This window comes from Rhincodon typus, chromosome 31 (assembly GCF_021869965.1).
Source record: "Rhincodon typus isolate 14 chromosome 31, sRhiTyp1.1, whole genome shotgun sequence".
Lineage (NCBI taxonomy): Eukaryota > Metazoa > Chordata > Chondrichthyes > Orectolobiformes > Rhincodontidae > Rhincodon > Rhincodon typus.
This window is the reverse complement of record NC_063362.1, coordinates 5,685,992-5,708,211: the sequence shown is the minus strand read 5'-3', so window position 1 is coordinate 5,708,211 and position 22,220 is coordinate 5,685,992. Positions and strand designations below refer to the sequence as shown.

Below are 22,220 nucleotides of genomic sequence, written 5' to 3'. Positions count from 1 at the left end.
TAGCCTAATCCTGCTTTCTCCCCATAACCTTTGATTCCATTCACCCCCAAGTTCTATATCTGGTCACCTCTTGAATACATTCAATGTTTTGGCATCAACTGCTTCCTGTGGTAATGAACTCCACAGGCTCACCACTCTTTGGGTGAATAAATGTCTCATCTCCATCCTAAAAGGTCTACCCCAAATCCTCAGATTGTGACTCCTGTTTCTGGACACACCCACCATCGGGAACATCCTCCCTGCATCTACTCTGTCTAGTCCTGCTAGAATTTTATAAGTCCCTATGAGATCCCCTCCTCATATATCTGAACTCCAGCAAAAACAATCCCAACCTAGTCAGTCGCCCCTCATATGTCCCACCTTGGATTTGTTTGAACCTTTACAAACCCAAAAGCTATTATTTCAGGAAGCAGCATCTATTTCTTGCACTAGTGGGATAAGTAGCCTTACTTTAACCACATCAAAATCCCCCTCCTCAAACCCTATTGCCACACACCCCCATGTCACCTTGAGTAATTCAGTTGCTTCATTTTTCAATATGATCTGAACTGGATGTGGTTTAATGCAAACAGTGTTTGATTGTGGATTTCTAGTGTTTTTGAGATATAAATGCACAAAACACAGGATATATTCTTTGTAAAACTACATGCATGCATCATTAAGTTGTAGGGTGAGGAATGCCCATGCTGAGAATACACTACTTTTTATTAATTTCAATCATGCTGCTGTCTTAGTACAAAGCATTTAGTATCTTGTGACGGAGATATAGAGTGAGATGGAGCTAGATGTGGCATAATATTTCTTTTTTGCTTGTCCTTGGGAAATGTTCCTCAGTGTAGTACCGTATGATTTATGTAGCAGCCAGCTTTTGTGGCCTCCTGAATCCCAATTAGTCTACCTTTTGGTGGATGCTCGGAACTTTGGGTTGAGTCTGCTTTCCGTGTCGGATCCGTGCAGTGACCAGATGCTCCGTCACCCTCGTCCTCGCCCCCTCAGCTGGTCTTGAGTCTGGGTGCCAGGGCAGTGAGGATAACCCACATTGCCACCCAGTAAATGATGCACTTTCTGGTGAAGAGCACTACTTTGTGTTTTCCTCCAGGATTTCAAATACAAGTAAAACTAGAAAAAACCCCTCTTCTAATCGTGAAATAAAGCAAAGAACTGCTGGTGCTGTAGATCCAAAACAAAATTAGAAATTGCTGGAGAAACTTGGCAGGTTTGGCAACACCTGTGGGAAGAAAGCAGAGTTAACGTTTCAAGGCTGGTGACTCATTGACAGAGTCCTTCTTTAATATTGTTAACTGTGCAGTAACGTATTTTTCCCCGTAGAGGCTTCAGTCTATCTGTGGGATTAGTTATGATTAGTGTAATTTTTTTTTTCCTCCCTGTCTGTCCATCTTTGTTGTACTAACCGAGGGATTTAGCTGGAAAGTGATTGACATTGATTTCAGGGAAAGGAAGTTGAGAAATTTGACCACGGTAGGCTTATCTTCAACATATTCCATCAGACGTTTACAGGAACTGGATTGAGAAAGATCAGATTGCCTTGTTCTTCTGCTCCTATATCGAGGGATCCCACAACATTAGTGCAACACCTGGCACTGACAGTGATACTCCAACCGGAAAAGAGAAAAGAGGAAGTGAAGACCATCTTCAGGGATTAATCAGACAAAAGCTGTACCCTGCAGATTTAAATACTCATCAAACAGCTCAATCTCACAGAATGCAAGTGCACAGACTGTTTGAAATGATGATTTCTTAACCCTGGACGTGGTGAGAATTTCATTTGATGAAACAAGAGAGAAATTTCAGCATAAAAATCTCAGTCTTCTGAAAGCTTTAATATTTCACTAGAAGTCCATTGAAAAAGCTATACTGATTAAAATTTAATGCAAATACAAAGAAGTGACTAAGCTGTTTAATGTGATGGTGAGGAATCACAACTTAGAGTGGTTGAGTTTTATTAGAAATCTGAGGAACTTTGATAAGAGGTGCCTGATGTGAACAAGAAATTCAGTACCAAAGGAGCACAGCACAGCATTGCAGAAAGAGCCATCTTGCAGATGAGACATTAACCCAAGGCCCCCAGTTCCCCCTTCAAGTGGATGTTAAAGATCCCGTGGCATTATTTCAAACAACAGCAGGGGAGTAACTGTCTGGACTGATAGTTGTCCCTCTGTCAACATCTCAAAGAAACAAATGTTCTGATCATTATCTCATTGTTGCTTGTAGATGGATGCTTTTCTCTTTCTGACCACCAGTAGCTCTTTCTCATATTTGCTTTGACGGTGTATCTCCTGCCAGAGTGCTTGAACAGGAAGTCGGTGCCATTGATGTTCCTGTTGTGTGTATACCGCACAGGAAGCAGAAACGGTGTGCCTATTGCTGCCCCATCCCATCCCTTTCCTCGCTTTTCCCCTTACGGCCTCACTCTTCATCCTGTTCTCCACGACCCATTCTCCACTTCCTTCACCACCTGGCTTGCCCTTGAACTTGGGTTTTTGCGTCAGTGATTTCATAACTTTATATCTTGTCTCAGTGGTTCCAATCAAAATTGAAGAGTGAGGGCATATTTTCATAGAATCCCTACAGTGTGGAAACAGGCCCTTCGACCCAACAAGTCCACACCGACCCTCAGAACATCCCACCCTGACCCATTCCCCTATAACCTATCTACTTTACACATCCCTGCACACTATGGGCAATTTACCATAGTCCATCCACCTAACCTGCACATCTTTGGACTGTGGGAGGAAACCAGAGCACCCGGAGGAAACCCATGCAGACACAGGGAGAATGTCCACACAGACAGTCACCCGAGGGTGGAATTGAACCTGGATACCTGGTGCTATGAGGCAGCAGTGCTAACCACTGAGCTGCCCCATTTTCCATTTTCCATTTCAAAACTGTTGCCTCTTTATGTGGGGCTAGCACGTGCACCGGATGTGCCCTGTACAACTGCTTTGGCATAAACAGAGTCTTGCTTCTTGCTTGTGTTTTAAAAATGCTGATCCCTTGCAAGGGTGACCGAATCATAGAATTATACAGTGCAGAAGAGGCTCTTCAGCCCATCGATCTGCACCTGTAAAGTGTTTTGGCTTTGCCAGCACAATCCCAGTTTTACATAACTGAAATTATAATTTCAATGTCCAAATTTCCTAAAGTAATGCAATGATCCCAGTTTTGACATTTTTCCCTTTTTGTCAAAGACAAGTCCCAAAAGGGTGGGGAAGAGAAAGTCTTTTGAAATTTTGTCTTTCTCCTCGTAAACATCCATCACATCGCAGGGTGCACAACAGACTGGATTGTTCTGGTCAAGGGAACTGTCACAATCTTTTGGGTGCTGGCGCTTCCGTTGCTTGAAACAGTTGATGGAATAAGAGCACCAATGCTCAAAGGCCTCATCCCACAAAATGTCATTTCCCTTCTTCAATCAGTCCTCCCCCAGGTTCCTGTCTCTAGTCGCTGAATATTTCACTCAACCACCTTCTTGTGGTTCCCCACCATGCGATGTTGTACTCTTCAAGCTTCCATCTTTCCTTGCCTTCCCCTGTTCCCTCAGTCTGTGAGTGCCCAGCGTGAGTAAAGTTGGTTTCCATGATGTGCTACAATGTTGAACATCACTCATAGTTTATCCAGTGAGTGGATATCTTCCATAGCATCACTGCTCCCTATCTCTCTAATCTCTTTGATTCCTACAACCCTAATGAATTCTCCTCTAATTCTGACCTCTTGAGTATTCCCAATTGTAACCGCAGTCAGTGGTAGCCATACCTTTAGCTGCTAGCTCTGAAATACCTCTCCCAACCTGTCATCCCCTCTTGCTGTTCTCCTCTGTCACAATCCTTAAAACCTACCTCTTTGACAAAGCTTTTGTTCATCTGCCCAAATGGCTGCATATGGGGCTCAATGTCAAATTTTCTATTTTACTTTCCTGTTTAATGCCTTGGGACGCTTTACTATGTTGAACATCTTCATTAAATACAAGTGACTGTCATTTAACAAAGACCCCCAACAGCGTGGATATTAGTCTTTTTTTTTTAATGATTGCCTGGTCTTCACTGAGATGGACAGCAAATATCCCAACAAGATTCTCAATCGATTAAAACAAAGGCAACATGCACTCAAACATAATTTCGAAAAACGTTCGATTTAGTCTAGTCTAAAAATCGAGCAGACCAGCATTGAACTGCTTGTTGGAGCTGTCAAGCTTATAAGTTCACTTTGCTTGTGGATTGACATGAAAAGAAAATTTCCAAGATGATGTTTCTGTGCTAGTAACAGGATTTGTGGCACAAGTTGAAAGCAAACCAAAACGTGATCTTTGTGTTGGCACTAATTTTTTAATAATTGCTGTTGTCAGTGTCTTTGATGAATGGGAATAGGTTTGTATTTGTGAGTAAAATGTCCTGAAGCTATAATTAATGTTTAATCATGTGTGGAACTAGTACCAGTAAAATGTTAATTTTTTTCCCCGCATCTTAGCATTGTTCAGATTTTTCACTTGTCTTGAGTTCTGCTTCTTTGACCAAATGACGGGTTAGTTGCTATGCAGCACTTTATGCTTCAGGCTGATTGTTGACCCCTTCCTTCCTCAATGGTTATGCGATAGCTACAGTCCCAATTCTGTGTGCATTAGGTTAGGCTTCTCTACTTGTATTTCTTCTCAGAAAGCCAGCATCTTCTCTTCCTGTCCTCCTTGACTTGTCCTTCCTCCATCATCGCTGCCCAGGCCTATCATGGTGACCATTCATTTGGCCAATGTATTGCACTTCAATAAGATACTGAGTTAACCAGATCAAAAATGGAGAGCTAATTCTAAGATTTTTTTTCTTAAGTGCGAGAGTGGAATTTTATTACTTACTGAACTGAAGAAAACATGGCTTCTAACACATACACACAACAAAGATAATAAATTTAAAAAGGAAGGAGGACAGTGTCTATACAGAAAGGAAGGTGTAGGCTGTTGCAGTTTAGCTTTTACTGATATTGAGTTGCAAAAGGGGAGGCGATGGTCTAGTGGTATTATTACTGGACTGTTAATCTAGAGATCCAGATAATATCCTGAGGACCCAGGTTCAAATTCCACCACGGCATATGGTGGAATTTGAACTCAATAGATATCTGGAATTAACAGTCTAATGATGACCATGAATCCATTGTTGATTGTCAGAAAAACCCATCTGGTTCACTAATGTCCTTTAGGAAAGGAAACTGCCATCCTTACCTGGTCTGGGCTACACGTGACTCCAGACCCACAGCAATGTGGTTGACTCTTAACTGCCCTCTGGGCAATTAGGGATGGGCAATAAATGCTGCCTGGCCAGCGACGCCCTCGTCCCCTGAGTCCGAGTGGTTTTGTTGTCCTGTTTCCTCGGCAATGGAAAAGCTTGCAGATAACCTTGGTTTCTCAGCGAATGGTGGTTTTTCCAGTTGCTATTTCACCAGTGTTCGTTTCTGAAATTGAGGGAGAGAAGAAGACCTTTCAGTCTACTTGCGGTTATTAGTCCATGTTGCTTTCTTTCTCCTTTTGCTCAAAGCAAGCTATTAAAATATAGTTAACTTGTATACTCCAAGACTACCTTTGTTGTCTTTCTCAAACTGAATGATCAGCAGGTAAATATTCATCTGTATTATGGCAATTTATTTTGCAAGTATAGGTAAAGCAAGAGATCCAATTTGCTTGACACCTTGCTAAATTTCAGTGCCTCTTGATTAAAATGGTAATTCTGATTCACTTGATATCATATATTCCATATCAACTTCCTGAGCTTGTCAGACAATATCTTAAAACCATATTTAGTCTATAGAAGTCTCAAGAATTGAAGTTTAGTGATGAAAATTAAATATTAATAGTACATTTTAACTACATTCATAACACCTGGTAACAGGAGCACCTTAACTTTGTTCACAGAACATAGAACAGCACAGCACAGTACAGGCCCTTCGGCTCTTGATGTTGTGCCAAACTTTTACCCTAATCCTAAGGTCTATCTAACCTCCACCCCTACCTTATACTAGCATCCATATGCCTATCTAATAGCTGCTTAAATGCCCCTAATGAGGCCGATCCACTACTCTCTCTGGCAATGCATTCCACGCCCCTACCATTCTCTGAGTAAAGAACCTACCTCTGACGTCTCCCCTATATTTACCTCCACTCACTTTTAACCTATGCCCCCTCGTAATAGCTACCTCCACCCTAGGAAAAAGTCTTTGGCTGTCCACTCTATCTATACCTCTGATCATTTTGTACACCTCTATCAAGTCACCTCTCATCCTTCATCGTTTTAAAGAGAAAAGCTCTAGCTCTCTCAACCTTGTGTATTATTCTGTTCTCTTCAGATGCCAAGTCTGCTGAAGGAGGGAGTGTATACAGTGAGACAACTGGCCAGAGGAAAGATAGCTCTTCCAGATCCTCAGCTTGTGTGGTTGATACCACCACCAACGTTGGGCAGCAGGTGGCTGACAGTGCCCGAGGATGGAAAGGTATGGTTTTTAACTGAGCTAAACGTCTGCCAGTGGTCAATTAAAAGTTCTCTTTTTTAAAAAGAGTAAAGCTGGCAATGATGATTTAATATTTTCAGTATGGCTGTATTTTAGACCCTGAAGAAAATATTAGCTATCAGTAGATTTCCTTAAATGGTATTTTGCAATGTTGTGTTTATTTTTGGTGCTTATGATTTTGCCAACTTGTAGACTGTTTACTTACTCATGAGCATTTGCTCCTATGTCATTGTTTACAGCAAATCGCAGATTTTTTAACAGATTTTGCACTGGATAGATACTGGCGCATTAATGATGTCACTGACCCAGACTAATGCTATAGAATAACAATGGAATTGAAAGCTAGTTTTGACAATGGTGATCCCCATCGATTGTCTTAAAAACCCATCTGGTTTACTAATGGCCTTCAGGGAAGGAAAGCTGCCCTTAATTGATCTGGCCCCCATGTGACTCCAGACCCACAGCAACCTGGTTGACTCTGAATTGCCCCCTGAAATGGCCAAGCAAGCCACTTGGCTTAAGGGCAATTAGGAATGGACAACAAATGTTAGCTTTGCTGGCTACACACTCGCACTATGAAAGAATGAAGAATGTAACGAAAAGGATGTACCGTATCATAGTCAGTAGGAACTGCCGATGCTGGAGTATCGGAGAAAACAAGGTGTAGAGCTGGATGAACACAGCAGGCCAAGCAGCATCAGAGGAGCAGAAAAGCTGACGTTTCAGGTCTGGACCCTTCTTCAGAAATGGGGGAGGGGAAGGGGATTTTGAAATAAATAGGGAGAGAGGGGGAGGTGGATGGAAGATGGATAGAGGAGAAGATAGGTGGAGAGGAGACAGACAGATCAAAGAGGCGGGGATGGAGCCAGTAAAAGTGAGTGTAGGTGGGGAGTTAGGGTGGGGATAGGTACTATACCGTATCATAGTGCTGCTAAGGTGAAGTTTGCCTCGGGTAGATTTTTTGTTTTGCTTTCACCCCTATTCTCGGTGTTTGATATTCATCAGCAGGCACCTTAGCATCTTCATTTCTTCGGTGTATACACACAGGCATCTTAACAACACGCGGCCGTAAGACCTCTGAGCAGAAGTAGGCCATTCCCAGCCCATCAAGTCTCCTCTGCCACTCAGTGAGATCGTGGCTGATCTGATTAATCCTCAACTCTACTTTTCCTGCCTTTTCCCCATGACCCTTGCTGGCTTTACAGAGTAAAAACCTGACTATCTTAATAGTTACACTTAATGACCCAGCCTGGTCAGCCCTCTGCAGTGAAGAATAGGTCCTTACGTGGTCAACTAAGGACCACTTACAATTCCACCCCCACCCCCAACACTACTGCCACTGAGTTTAACCCAAGAAAGAAGTTTTGCTGAGGGAAAGAGTGATAACAAATGGTGTACCTAGTGTTCCATCACCAAACTGTAACTGTTTTATTTATTCTGCCATGGGATTGTGAGCATTTCTGGCCAAGGCCATTTGTTGGCCATCCCCAATTGCCTTTGAATTGAATGGCTTGCTCAACCACTTCAAAGGGAAAATAAGAGTCGACCACATTGCTCTGGGTGTGGAGTCACATGTAGGCCAGACTGAGTAATAACAGCAGACTTCCTTCTCTAAGGCACATTAGTGAACCAGATGGGTTTTTCCAACAATTAACGATAGTCTCTTGGTCACTGTTACTGGGACTAGCTTTTAATTCCAAATTTTATTAATTGGGTTTAAACTCCACCTGTGTGACATTTGAATCCGTTTAGCAGAGCATTAACCTGGGATCTCCGGATTACTAGTCCAGTGACCTTACCACCATCTCCCCATTTTGGGGCAACTGAGGGATAAGACAAGTAGGTGCAGCTGAGATATTAGGATCTTAAGGATTGGTGAAGCACGCTGTACAAGGCCAGACTGCCTACTCCTATTTCTTGTGGCTTATTACATTCAGCCATGCTGAGTTAGTTGATCCTACCCAGGGTGTGCTGCAGTGGCCATTATCATGCCTGGGTTAGGGAGAGAAAGCAGTTGCTGGCAGACATGGACTCTACATCAGTGACTCTCTAGAAAATGCAGTGGTGTGGAAGCCAGGTTTAACCATGATGCCTTCCGTAGTGGGTGAGTCTGCTAGAAGAATGGACAACAGGAGAACTACAGACACCATTGAAATTGTTTTTCTACTTTAATCAGGTGGAAATAGGGAGTATTGTTTGGTGGCTTTTAGACTTTTCCAAAAAAACCCATATTTAGAACTCTACTTGTGGTGGTATCATAAAAGATTAAATTTGAATTTTACTTTTATCTCTGTTTTCTGTCTATTTGATGCACATTTTAAACACTTCAACCAATATAGTTTCAAAACAGACAGCCTCCTGTTTGGGTCAAGTCCGATCAATCAGCTATTTCCCCAATCTCTGTTTCTTCACCCAGACAGCGGGGAGCCTGAGCATTTCTCTGGCACACAAAGTGGCTGAGGCCAAAACATTAAATGTTTTCAACCAGGAGGTAGACATAGTTCTTAGGGATCAAAGGATATGGGGAGAAAGCAGGAACAGGGGAGCGAGTTGGGTGATCATCCATAATATTATTGAATGGGCGGAGCACGCTCAATAGGCTGTGTGGCCTACTCCTCCTATTTTCTGTGTTTCTCTTGTGTTTGTTGATCAATATTACTCAATAGTGCTTCTGTGATGCACTTTGTGATGTTTTATGGTATTAAAGGCACAACATAAAGCAAAGATCTTGTCGTTATTTGAGCTTTCATGTGACCAGAGAATGTGCCCTTGCTGTCACTGCTGGAAGATGCATTTTGCAGGCTCCTCTCTTGGCCCCTATTAGAAGGGTCCTAAAAGCTGGGAGCTATATTACTTTTCTCCAATTCCCCAGGCCTCTTCATCAGGGCAGCATTTTCGAGGGTGAGCAGCTGCAAACAGCAGCTAAAGCCTCAAGTTTTTGCCAGCAGCCCAGTGGACAAAGACTCTGTCTATCGTATTCGCAAACTTGAAAGAGCAAGACGATGCAGATTTAAATCCCAGTCTGCAGTGAGTTAGCTGACGGTGGGCTGGGACAGCACTCGAGCAGCTGCGGTTCACTTCCCCTTCCTTGAATGAGAAGGAAGTGAATAAATCAGCCTTTCCATTGCCCACCATTGACCCCTGTTGACAAGTGAGTGTGTGTAGATGTCAAGTGATGACAGGTGTGGTCCTGCTTCCAAAGTGACACAAGGTATCTCGGCTCTCACATTTAGGTTGATTTCTTGGGGAGAAACCGCAGAACACTGCATTTTCAGATTTAAATCTGTCACACAGGAGATAAGCTAGAGTAAGGCAGAAAGAATCAAATTGAGGGAATGTGGCGCTCACTGTAGAGTGGAGGGGAAAATTACCCACTTTCTACTAAAAAGTTTGGTGAATGAGCCACTTTTTAAATGTTTTCTCGGTTTTGTTTTGGCCGTGAATCCACGTCGGTCCCAAGCTAGCATAGAACCAGATGAGTCGGTGCACAGTGGCTCACTGCTGCCTCACAGCACCGGGGACGCGGGTTCGATTCCACCCTCGGGTGACCGCCCGTGTGCAGTTTGCACATTCTCCCCATATCTGCATGGGTTTCCTCCCACAGTCCAAACAATGATGGGCAGGTTACATGCACTGGCCATGCTAAACTGCCCATTAGTGTCCAGGGATATGCAGGTTAGCTGAGTTAGGCATGGTAAATGCAGTGTTACAGGGATAGGGTGGGGTTGCAAGGGGGGCATGGTTCTGGGAGCTTGGTGGGTCTGTGTGGACTCGATGGGCTGAACAGACTGCTTCCACATTGTAGGGATTCTATGATTCTGTGGGCCATTTGTACATTCTCTGTCCCGTTCTCTGGTTTACAGTTCAGTGTAAAAGTGGTCCATCAGCCACCCAGGGATTTTAACTTTGAACTGGAGAAGCGGCAGAAATTGATTGTACTAGCCCCCAGAAATAGCACCTAAGGTTTGTAGCCCAGGAAGATTCATGTGCAGGAAGAAAGGAACTTGCATTCACATTGCACTTTTCACATCATCAGAACATCTCTGGAATTTCACAACCAATTCACTATTTTTGGAAGCGCAGTCACTCTGTCAGATTGGTAACACAGCCACCACTTTACATGTGTCAAACCCACGCAAATGAGAAATAAACACATAAACTGGATAAACTGTTGCTGTTGACTGAGGCACAAATGTCAACCAGGACAGTGGGAATATCATTGACTTCTACTTGAGAATGGCAAAGGGGGCTTTGCATTAACATCTCATCCAAAGCAATTCCTCTTCCAGCGTGACAGCAAGGCAGGAGAGCATTTAAGTGGTTGTCTGGATTAAGAGATCAGTTCTCCATGGATTTTGAATCTGTAACCTTCCCAATCACAACTGGAAGTTGAGAGAAATTCAGATTCAATTTTATGCATGGACTCTTGCAAGAAATTGTTAAAACACCCAAGAAAAGGGAAACATAACAACAAGAGATTCCCCTGCTGTAACCTGACCTTGGAACACATTTTAGTTTTTTTTTGTGTTGACAGGTATTAAACCTAAAAAACAAACAGCTTTTGATAGCTTGGAAAGAGAAGGGTGCTATAGGGAAGACATAGTTCAAGTAAACTAATAGTGGGGTAACATTACATTCATTCTCTTCTTACAATGAATTACTGATACAACACTCTCAGGAATGTGGCTTCGCTTGGTGCATGGGGATTCATTTCAGTGAGTGTGATAGCAGCATTAAAGGACTCTTGACTTGGTGCTAAGTGATGATTTGCAGCTTTCTTGTTACAAAAAGGCTGGTCATGCAAAGGGTCTTTAGCTGATTAAAGCTAATGTGTGGATTATTTTCCCTCAACTAGCAGTGCATGAATTACGCTGTACGTGTTCTGCTTCACTTTTCCAAGTCAAGCTTTCCATCAAAAACAATAAATAAATGTACTTGTCAATGGGATGGGTAGGGTGGATGAAGAATGTTTGTCTCCCCTTGTGGGAGAGTCTAGGACTAGAGAACGGAATCTCATAATAAAAAGAGATCACCTGTTTAAGACAGAAATGAGGAATTTCTTTTCTGAGGATAACGAATCTGTGGAATTCTTTACCATTGAGGACTGCTGAGGCTGAGTCACTCTGTTTATTCGAGGCTGAGATAGGTTTTTAATCGGCAAAGAAATCACATGTTATATGGAAAAGGTGGGAAAGTAGGATTGAGATTATCAGATCAGCCATGATCTCATTGAATGGCAGAGCAGACTCGATGGGCTGAGTGGCCCACTTCTGCTCTCATGTCTTCTGGTCTTCTAACTTTAAACTACAGATCAGAAGATGGTAACTACTTTGGGTGTGGTTAGCAAAAATTAAAGTTCTGAGACATTCGTGACCTTTCGATTGTCATTGTAAATACAAAAGATTTCAACGACAACTTGCATCTATGTAACAGTTTTAATGTGGGAAATGTGCTGCCCTTACTTTACTAGGGCACAAGATAGATAAAAGTGATGATAAAGGATCAGATGTTCAACCATGTTGCAAAGGCTGCATATGCAGCTTGAAAGCTTTCGTAAAAAGCTGGACTTTGAGAGAGTTGTTAAGACAACTGCAGAATTGATGGAGAAAGTCCCAGACTATGTGTGTAGGTGGCTGAAGGATCAGCTCCCAGTAGTGATAAGTGCAAATGGAAGGAGTATGCAAAAAAGACCAGAGGGCCTGAGGGTACAGAGAAGGATATAAGACTGAAGGAGATAGGTTAGGACAAGATTGTGCAGGAATTAACAAGGCCAGATGTGTTTTGCTTTATGCAAGGTCTTTGACTGCAGGTGCGATGTAGAATATAGGAAAAGGACAATCTCACTCCAGCAACAGGAATACATGCTGCCTGCAAAAAGGGTGCTGAAATGCTCAAAATGTTGATGATTCTCTTCTAGAATGTCAAATCTGACTGCAATAGTCACTATCTGAATGAAGTAGAAATACTGGCTTCAGAATCAGTTTGAATAATTGATTTATTGTTGTCACATGTACCGAGATACAGGGAAAATGTTGTTTTGTGTGCTAACCAGGCAGAATGTACCATACAAAGTGCATCACAGAGTGGAGAATACAGTGTTACAGCTGCAGGGAAGGTGCAGAGAGAGAGAGATCACAATTAACATTTGAGAGGTCCATTCAATAGTCTGATAACAGTGAGGAAGAAACTGTTCCTGAATCTGTTGGTACATGTATTCAAACTTTTATATTTTCTGCCTGGCAGAAGAGAGTGTAACTGGGCTGGGAAGGGTCTTTGATTATGTTGGTTGCTTTCCCAAGGCAACAGGAAGTACAGATGGAGTCAGTGGATGGAAGGCTGGTTTGTGTGATGGCCTGGGCTGTGTACACAACTCTGTGCAATTTTTTGTGGCTGTGGGAAGAGCAGTTGCCATGCTACGCAGTGATAAATCTAGATAGATGCTTTGAGTGGTGCATCTATAAAAATTGGTAAGAGTCCTTGTGGACGTGCCAAATTTCCTTAGTCTTCTGAGGAAGTAGCGATATTGTTGTGCTTTCTTGACTGTTGTGTCGACGTGGATAGACCAGGACAGATTGTTGATGATCATCACTCTCAGGAACTTTGACACAGTCCACCTCAGCACCATTGATGCAGACAGGAGTGTGCCCTCCATTCTACTTCCTGAAGCCAATGATGAATAATGTCATTCCCTTTCTCGACAAGAAATTATTTTTAATTTTCATCTATTTGAAGTGGGTGGCGATCCTTTCTAAAGCTCTCGGTGAACAGTAGAAAATGAGTTTTCCTTTGAAGGTTTCCTGAATTCCCACAGCTACGTCAAGAATAGGTTTGAGTGACAATCAGGTGAAGCAGTTAGGATTTGATGTTTGCTTCATTTCTGCATTAACAATCCATAAGTAGGGATGTTTTTGAAAATGTTTTACTCACATGAAGTGGACATTATTAACTCATCCAGAACTGCTTTTAGCCAATGACAGTACTGCTTTGTGAGATATTGCAACATTTCCTAAGTAGGACATCAGTGAGTTTATACCCATGTAGCTCTATTGTTGCATACACTTCTCTTTAGCTTAGTTTCTTTAAAGTATAGACTAAATCACCACAATTGTGCTTCCCAATGCCAATCAATAAACTGTTTCAGCAAACTGTGTTCCTTTCAAATTAAATTGGTTTTAGACTGAGCTCAAGGGGAGAAAGGAAAGGGTTAATTGAACATTCAAACAAATTCAACCATTGACCTTTTGCAAACAACGTGGCACATTAGAAGCTTTGTAACTGTGTAATCGTCCTGTGTGTCTCAAAATGATGAGACAGCCAGGTGTTTAATTTGACAGCTTGATGGATATGCAAGTGTTCTGGTTTGTACACTGCTTCTGCCCTGCAGGATAACATGGACAATTCAATTGAAACCCGTTATATCTGGGGCAAGTTGAGGTTAACCTGTTGACAATGCAATTGGACGGTGGAGCTGAACTTGTTGCTATAGTTTGCATTTTCACTGAGGTGGTTCCTTTTTATGATTTTCCTGCCACTGAAGGGTTTTTTTTTGTTGGTAACTTTCAGCTTGGGGCTCATGGCAGTGGCCTGTTATTTCTTTGTACAATTTCAATGAGATTTTCCAACGCACCAGTATTTTTAGATCCTAGAATTTGATTCCAATCAAAAGAGAACGGTCAGTATTAAAAAAAGCATCATCCCAAAGTGTCCCTCAATTCTTGAGCAAAATTGTAAAAAGCCTGGTTTGCTGAAGAATGGTGCTGCATGTTTTCCCATAGCCCACAACATCCAAAACAAAAGTACCATTAGTTTGAATGTCCTAAATAGTGTCGTGCTCATAAATTAAAATGAATTCATTTTTAGCTAAAAGTGTACATTTTAGTCCCAAGTGGAGAAAGGATCTTGAAAATGAACACAAACCTGTCGTGATTGTTAGCAAAGACTGAAAAATCCTGCTTCTCTTGTCAACTTAATTGTTTTACACTCCATATTCACAGCAGCTTAATAGATGTGTGTGGTTTAGCAATCCAGAGGTAACACCTCAGAACTTGGAATATCCGAGCCATTAATAATAAATACAGTGTATGATTGACAGAGAATGGTAGGTTTTTTTAACATGTAATGTTAAATCATCCAGTTTTAAGAAAATGCTTGTTTTCTTGATCTATCAAGTGTAATAAGCTGCAACTGTGAATATTTTCCTTTGCTTATTCAATCTATTTATATTTTGTTCTATTTTGTTGCAATATCTCTAACCAAGGACTTTGTGGAAACATCCTGTGGACAAGTCTTCTGGGATTAAGTCTGACTGCAAATGTGATCTTTGCCTCAGTCTACCTCTACCAGGGTCTGCACTGATCAGAAAACACTAATTCAGGAAACGTTCTGAAGAAGCTGTCAAAGATTTACGGTCCAGTCAACTGCTCCTTGTCTCACAGCCTCGCGCTACAGATGAACACTGCCTTTGCATTGTCAGTAAATCATCTCTCTGCTTTCATTGACAACTTCCAGGGTGCAGGCAAGTTAGAGGAGTATAATGGGAAGGATGCAGCCTGTCTGTTCCTCCCAACAGGAATGGTGATTGGAATCTGTCCCATCACCTATCCTGCAAATTTGTATTTGCATTTAGAATGAGTTTGATCTGGGCTCCATTGCATTGTATTTATTTCTGTAAAACATGTCAACTGGTGCTTATATGCACAAGAAACAAAAGCACATTCATGTGGCTTACTACTGCATTGAGTGAAGGCCAAGAGAATGCAATTTAACTGGCTATTGATGACCCATTGTTAAAGTTCTTTCTATTCTTGTGTGTATATATATATTTTTTAAAGGTGTTTAGGCCTCGTTTCGTTTATATGACTTTTTCCAACCAATGTAGTTTTCTTTTTGCTGCTTTATTCTCAAACTCTGCAAAGCGAGGTAAATATAGCATTGAAACAATGTTCCATGTTCACTGGTCGGGTGAAGAAATGATGTACAATGGCAATGTACAGCACTCAGTAACGTATGTTCATCTCTGCACTGCCTCCGTGATTCAGTTCTCCCAGCTACTTGATGATTTGTATGTCTGTGATCAGCGTAACATCCCATTGGCTGCTGGGTAACAATCCACAATTGGAAAACATGTTTTGTAAAAATGTTGACGCCACTCCGGAGGAATAAAACAGATTGAGCCTAGCGTGTCACTGAAGTTTACCCACAATTGTTTAAATTATGCTGGAGTGACATCAGCTAAAGAAACTGGGAACATTTTGTGCATCCTGTCTTTCTAAAAATGAGAAACCTTTAGTAATAAGATACAGATGTGGTGAAAGTAACTTAAATTTGACTTCTCTGAGTGTGTTGGGTTTTTTTTCCTCTTCACTTTAAAGTTGGACATGATTCGTTGAACCATCTTTTCTTGTTTATTACCTCATGCACAAACGTAAAAGTCACATTTTTTAGACTAGTTTTAAGGTTAAACATCATGGGTATTACATAGATAATATTTTTCAAAGAGTTAATATGCTGAATTTGGACTTGAACAAAATCCAAAGTTAACCAGCACAAAGGAGTAAAGTAAAAGCCAACACACTAAAGAATTCATATTAATTTCTAATGTTTACTTATTTTCTAACTTTCGGAAGCTAATCAATTTCAACTCTATGATTATTCTGTGGTTTCAAAATTCATGGGCTTTGATCACTTAAAAAAAAACACTAGGGAAATCGTTTACATGAGATGATCTGAAAAAAATCCACTTTAAGCCAAAAATCATGGGGTCAACTTTTACATGAAATCTACTTTTACATGTGTATAAGGTAACTCTTATCAAAGTGGATTATTCTAAGATACAAGTGCAGTAGCCTACAGGAACTATTTGGATAGAAAAGAAAGTCTTGCACTGCAAAGGGTTAACGCTACATTGTATGTTTCCAGTCCACACATTCTTACACGGTTCAGACTGACCTGCTACAGCTCAACTTACTGCCAAGTGATACTGACCAGGGCGAATGGACATTTGCAGCTGAACAAATGGGTAGAATCAATTCTCTGAGGGATCCCTTTTTCCTTCTTCCTTTCAACCAGTTGGCTCAGCAAAGTGGAACCTTTGAAATGAAGGCAAATATAAAACTATTTTTGAAGGGGGGTGTGCAGAGTGGGGGTGGGGAGTAGCTATCATCAAAAACACTGTTCTTGGCTTCCAGATCACAGACGATGCCTTTGTTGTCTGCTGTAGGTAAGGATAGTGCCTCAGGGAAGGTATACCTAAATGTAGGCTGGTTAGCTGTGGTAGAGCTGTGTTAAATAACAGCATACAGACCCTCGAGTTAAATTCACAGTTGATACCAATGAACGTGGCTCTATTTTAAAGAAGACATAAAGAATCAAGATACGATAACTCTACTGGGTGGGATCCATTAGGTCTTCTGAGGATGCCACTAAACTCCAGTCTAAAAGGCCACCTTTCAATGCTCATGCATGCCCCTAGGGATAGGAGATAACACTCCGTCCTTTAGATGAGAAAACATGAACACTTCCAATATGTAGAAGATAAATAGTTGGCCAAATTAATAACTCCCAATTCTACTCTGAATTGAACATGGTCTGACTGCCACGTAGAAATGGTAGACTGTATGGAGTTGTGTGTTTCTGGATTTAGGAGTTTAGCTTTAATCACAAACAAACACTCGGAAGGGGATTGCAAACTTCAAAATAAGGAGAATTAAGAATAGTAGCACTTACTTGGCAATGGTGGCAAGTTACCAGTGGCATGAGCATGGCTCCCTTTATACTGTTTACCAACAAAACACCATTCATTCACTATTCAAGAGCTCAAGTCTTGATTTCTTATTTTCCGGCTACTGAGTACATTTTTTTTAATTTACTCATGGGATATGGGCATCATGGGTTGGGCCAAAATTTATTGCGCATCTCAAATTGCCCAGAAGTTGTTCAGATTCAGACCAGGTAAGGACAGCAGTTTCCTTTCCTAAAGGACATTAGTGAGCCAATTGGGTTTTTATGAGAATTGACAATTAGATAAACAATTAATTCCACATTTTTTAAAACTGACTTCAAATTCCACCATCTGCCATGATGGGATTGTGAACCTGGGTCCCCAGAACATTACCTGCATCTCTGAAAATAGCATTAGGACATTGCCTTCCCTTAAGTTGCATTCAGTTTCCCAATCCCAGAAGCATCAAAGTCTGCTGATTAAAAAAATCAAGTTTATCCTTCAGAATAACCAACATGAGAAAAACACCTGTTGACCAACAATTCTGGTTACAATTTACACTGCAGACTCCTCTACATTGTTAGCATTGTATAAGTGGGTTAGTGCATTGTTAGTATGTTTTAATGAGTGTTATTTTGAGGAAGTGATGGAAAATATTCCTCAAAAACATTTAACTTTTATTGACAAATGAAACACAGTCAAGGATTTGGCTGAGTCAACACTGAAACTCAACTGTGTTCCCATAATTCAAAAACTTGCGTTCATACTTTATACTTTCACAAACGGACCAAAGTCATGTGCAGATTATATTTGTGCTTTAGTTAGTATAGAAAAGCTTAAATTTGGGACTGAAAAGAAGCAGAATCTATTTATGAACTTACAAATGCATTAAGAAAAATCTACTGCTGTGTTCCGGACACTAAAAGTGAACCAAGGAACAGAACTGTCTGTCCTGCTCCAGTATGTGTCTCCTGGGTTTTTACCAATGTACAGAACTCAGATTATTTCAAGCTATTTGCCCACAGTAACTTCTTTGGTGTTTGCCACACTCAGCTATTCTGGCGGGCTTTTGCTTAGCTTGTGCCATCCTTTGAGCTTTGTGCTGCCAGTCTTGGATTGTTTGTTGTTTGTGCATGGTTTCTTGCATGTGCCACTCAGAAATGTGAACTTCCTCCTTTTATTCTCTGGTTTCCTGGCAGCATCCCACTCTAGCTGCATGTATCCTGTTGTTACTTTATTGCTGCGAGCCTTTTCTTGCAGCCTACTGTTTCCTATCATTCCTCCAACAGTGTGAATTGTGCCCTAAGATTGCTTCCTTCAAGGAATGCTGTCCCGCTTCTCCCAACTCAACCCAAATGCCAAGATATTTGGCAAAATTTGAGTTGATGAGGTGCCAGTCCAGTGTGATGCTTTCGTAATGTGAGCAAACGGGTTCTTCATCAACCTGGAAATCCTTCTGATGTGCCTGTGTCAAGCAGTAAGAGGTGGAGGGGTGGTGGGTCTCTGCATCAGCCTTGCTCAATGTGCAGATGTGTCCCTCAAGCTACAGGCTCTGGTGACAGCTTAGTGACCTGTTTCAGGTAAAATCTAGATGTATATATGGGCTTTCTCTGCCTGGTGCACCACTAGGCGAGAGAACAGAAGAGTTGATGCAAAGCAGACACTGATAGTGACCATAGTCGAGTGCTGCTGTCTCATTGGAGAGAGGGAGGGAGGGATGACAGGTGGTGAGATAAACCTGAAGGTCACAACACCTGAGGTGAGGTTAGAGAAGTAAGACTTTCATGGTAACCACAACTGGTGCAGGAATTGAACCAATTGCAAACCAGCCGTCCAACCCACTGAGCTAGCCACACACGCTGAGCTAACTGCGTAGATGCTACTTCACAGTCATGTGCCCCCAAGATAGCAAATGGGTGCATAAGCAATGAGTTCAGGATCAAGCAGTTGATCGTGGCCAATACCAGGATGAGTTGGATCCAGTAACATAAAGTTCAAAGAACAAATAGCTTCAAGTGATCTGGATTCTTGCTGTCGACTAAAACAAACAGAGAGGGGGCAAACATTGTAGTACATGCTACCTGGCTGATGTCATTCCCACTTTTATTTTGGCTGAGCTGTCATACAATCTGATGCTTCCCTTCCCCCAGGCCGTTTTAAAGGGGTGGTTTTTATGTGTGTTCTGACATCACGTAATAGCTAACAAAGTCATTCACCAGCTTAATCTATTCAGATTCTTCTTTTAGCTTCTGTTGCTTTGATTATTGCAGCTTTAATTCCTTCTGAGCTTAATTATGCCAAGGTTGTTTCATTTTCTCGTTTCAGTGCCTTTTTGCAAACAAAGCTGCTCGTAAAACACTTGCCATTTTTGTTAGTGTTTGTGGAACAGGGATATTTGATTCAAACAGTCCTCTCGGAGCTACTGAAAGAAAATACTGAATCATTTCGTCAAATGAATGCAGAGGTAGAGGAGGAGGCTGAGCTGCTTTGTGCTTTCCCCACAAGGTGAAGCTGAAAGAAAATCTTGAAACGGCTTAACAGTTTCTTTATGCAACAATTCAAAAACACAACAGTCCTCTCTCTGCTAGTGAGCCTATGATTTTATCTGTGTTGTTTACAGGATCTGTACAGTGAAACATCTTTTTAATGGCAATCTTTCACAGGATCTCCCTCCCTCTGAAGCCCAAACAGCTGAATGATGTACATATTTTTTGCATATATGCTGATATGTCGGGTTACTTCCTAGTTGACCTTTCTCACCCTCACTGTATTAATGCTGTTTGTGGATTTTATCGTTTATAAGCCAGTTGAAATTTCAGAATGATTTCTTCAACTCATTTTTTGAGCTTCTCCTGCTGGCCTTATGTAAAGACAAAGTGGGACTGGTCATACAAAAGGAATGTGGGATCACTACTAGAAATGCAGGTTAATGCTGTTATATGCCATTTTGTTTTTTTTAAAAAGGAAATAAAAGTTGATTGGTGAAAAGTTTTCACTTCTTAGGCTTTTTCTGATTGCAGTTAAATGTATTTATCAGCAAAAAGATACATACTTCTGATTATCAAATTAAAGAACATCAATGTTTGGGCAAGTTGTCACAATGGGTCCATGGTTAGCACTGCTGCCTCACAGCGCCAGGGGCCTAGGTTCAATTCCACCCTCGGGTGACTGCCTGTGTGGAGTTTGCACATTCTCCCCGTGTCTGTGTGTGTTTCCTCCAGGCGCTCCAGTTTCCTCCCGCAGTCGAAAAGATGTGGGGTTTAGGTGGATTGGCCATGCTAAATTGCCCATAGTGTCAGGGGATGCGCAGGCTGGGTGGCCCATGGGAAACGCAGGGCTATGGGGTGGGTCTGGATGGGATGCTCTTCAGCATGTTGGTGTAATATTAATGGGCCAAATGGCCTGCTTCCACACTAGGGATTCTATGGACTAATTCAACAATTTTGAACTGTCCAATTTTCCCCCTTCTCCTCCCTTTCTCTGCTGTGCCTTAGCCTTGGGAAGGTGCGTCATATCTGAATTCAGCTCTTCAGAGTCATCTTTACAGCCTCTGACATCGCCAAACTTTGTGCCAGGTTTGTACAAAGAGGTCACAAACCAAACTCCAATTAAAGACAATTGACGTCAGAAATGAAAATATATTTTCTCAGAGCCCAGGCTGAATTTGCATGGAGACCAATCTAACCCATTACTATCCCAATTTCATTTTAAGTTGTTACAATCCCTTAGAGATCCCTTTTAAAAGGAATGAATTTCCCAGCAACTAATGGAAATTACTAAAGGGCAAGATTTCACATTTTAAGAGTTTATGGTATTAAACAAACTAAAATCAACATAGATCAAACAAAAAAAAACACGGATGCTGGAAATGAAAAACAAAAACAGAAAATGCTGGAGAAAATCAGCAGCTCTGGCAGCATCTGTAGAGGGAGAAACAGAAGTAATATTTCAGGTCTAGTGGCCTTTCTAAAGAAGCTGCCAGATCTGCTGAGACTTTCCAGCACTTCCTGTTTCCATTTTAGATCAAACATTACACAACAGGCAACTAATACAAACTAAAGAAGATACTTTTGCATTAACAGATGCAATCAAGATATGACTTGTACCCCTTTCACTGTGCTTCTGGTAGATATGTAACATTGCAAGAACAAGCTTAAGGTTCAACCAGGATCTCCAGGCGTTTATCTTTACCACACCTGGTCAAAACTCCCAGTGTCCTTCAAAGCTTGCTCCAATCAGCCTGCATCTCTCAAATCCAACCTTCACCAGCAAGACCCACCCTGGCAAATTCTTGTCCCTTAATTCCAAAAGGTCTTGTCACTTCTGTCCCCTTTTTCTTGAAAAGTCGACAAGCTCTGACAAACACCTTGCTTGGTTGTTAACAGAAAACAGTATATCTGTGCTCCTCACAGATTTGGTTGCTTTATTATTCTACATTGCACCTGTTTCTTTGTCTTTCTCTTTATTTTGAAGAAAAGGCCCTTTTGAGACATTGTTACTGTGTCAATGTGTCAAAACACTGTCTAAATTTCAATAGGATTCTGTTTTGAGTTTGTTTCCTGCAGCCACCAGATCACTTTAGAAGTTTGTGAGCGGGAGTAATAACCACAATATTCCAATTTTACCTCGAGTTAAGGAATCATTTTAAAACATAGCCATCCTGTAAAGTCCACAATTGGTAACAAAGTAGAATCAGTCTAAATTATTTATAAGGTAACCGTAAATTGGTATCTTAATTCATAACCAACTGCTGTTTAAATCCCAGATTTGATTGGAAGGATGTGATTACATTGAATGGGGTGCAGAGGAGATTCACCTGGATGTTGTCTGGGATGGACGTGGTTAACTATAAAGACAGGTTGGATTAACTCGGAGATAGTAGGAACTGCAGATGCTGGAGAATCCGAGACAACAAGGTGCAGGGCTGGATGAACACAGCAGGCCAAGCAGCATCATAGGAGCAGAGAGGCTGACGTTTCGGGCCTAGACCCTT

General features: G+C 41.5%; 1 protein-coding gene across 1 annotated transcript in view; it reads left to right on the top strand.

Moving 5' to 3' along the window:
• The window catches only part of LOC109920091 (transmembrane protein 201-like), a 39,528-nt gene extending 19,310 nt beyond the window's left edge, over nucleotides 1-20,218 (top strand). Inside the window, exons 4-5 of the mRNA XM_020520120.2 lie at nucleotides 6,346-6,489; nucleotides 14,765-20,218. Of these exons, the coding sequence (XP_020375709.2) occupies nucleotides 6,346-6,489; nucleotides 14,765-14,862 (242 nt within the window). The 3' untranslated portion in view covers nucleotides 14,863-20,218. The remainder of the gene's footprint in view (nucleotides 1-6,345; nucleotides 6,490-14,764) is intronic.
• Nucleotides 20,219-22,220: the final 2,002 nt, after the last annotated feature.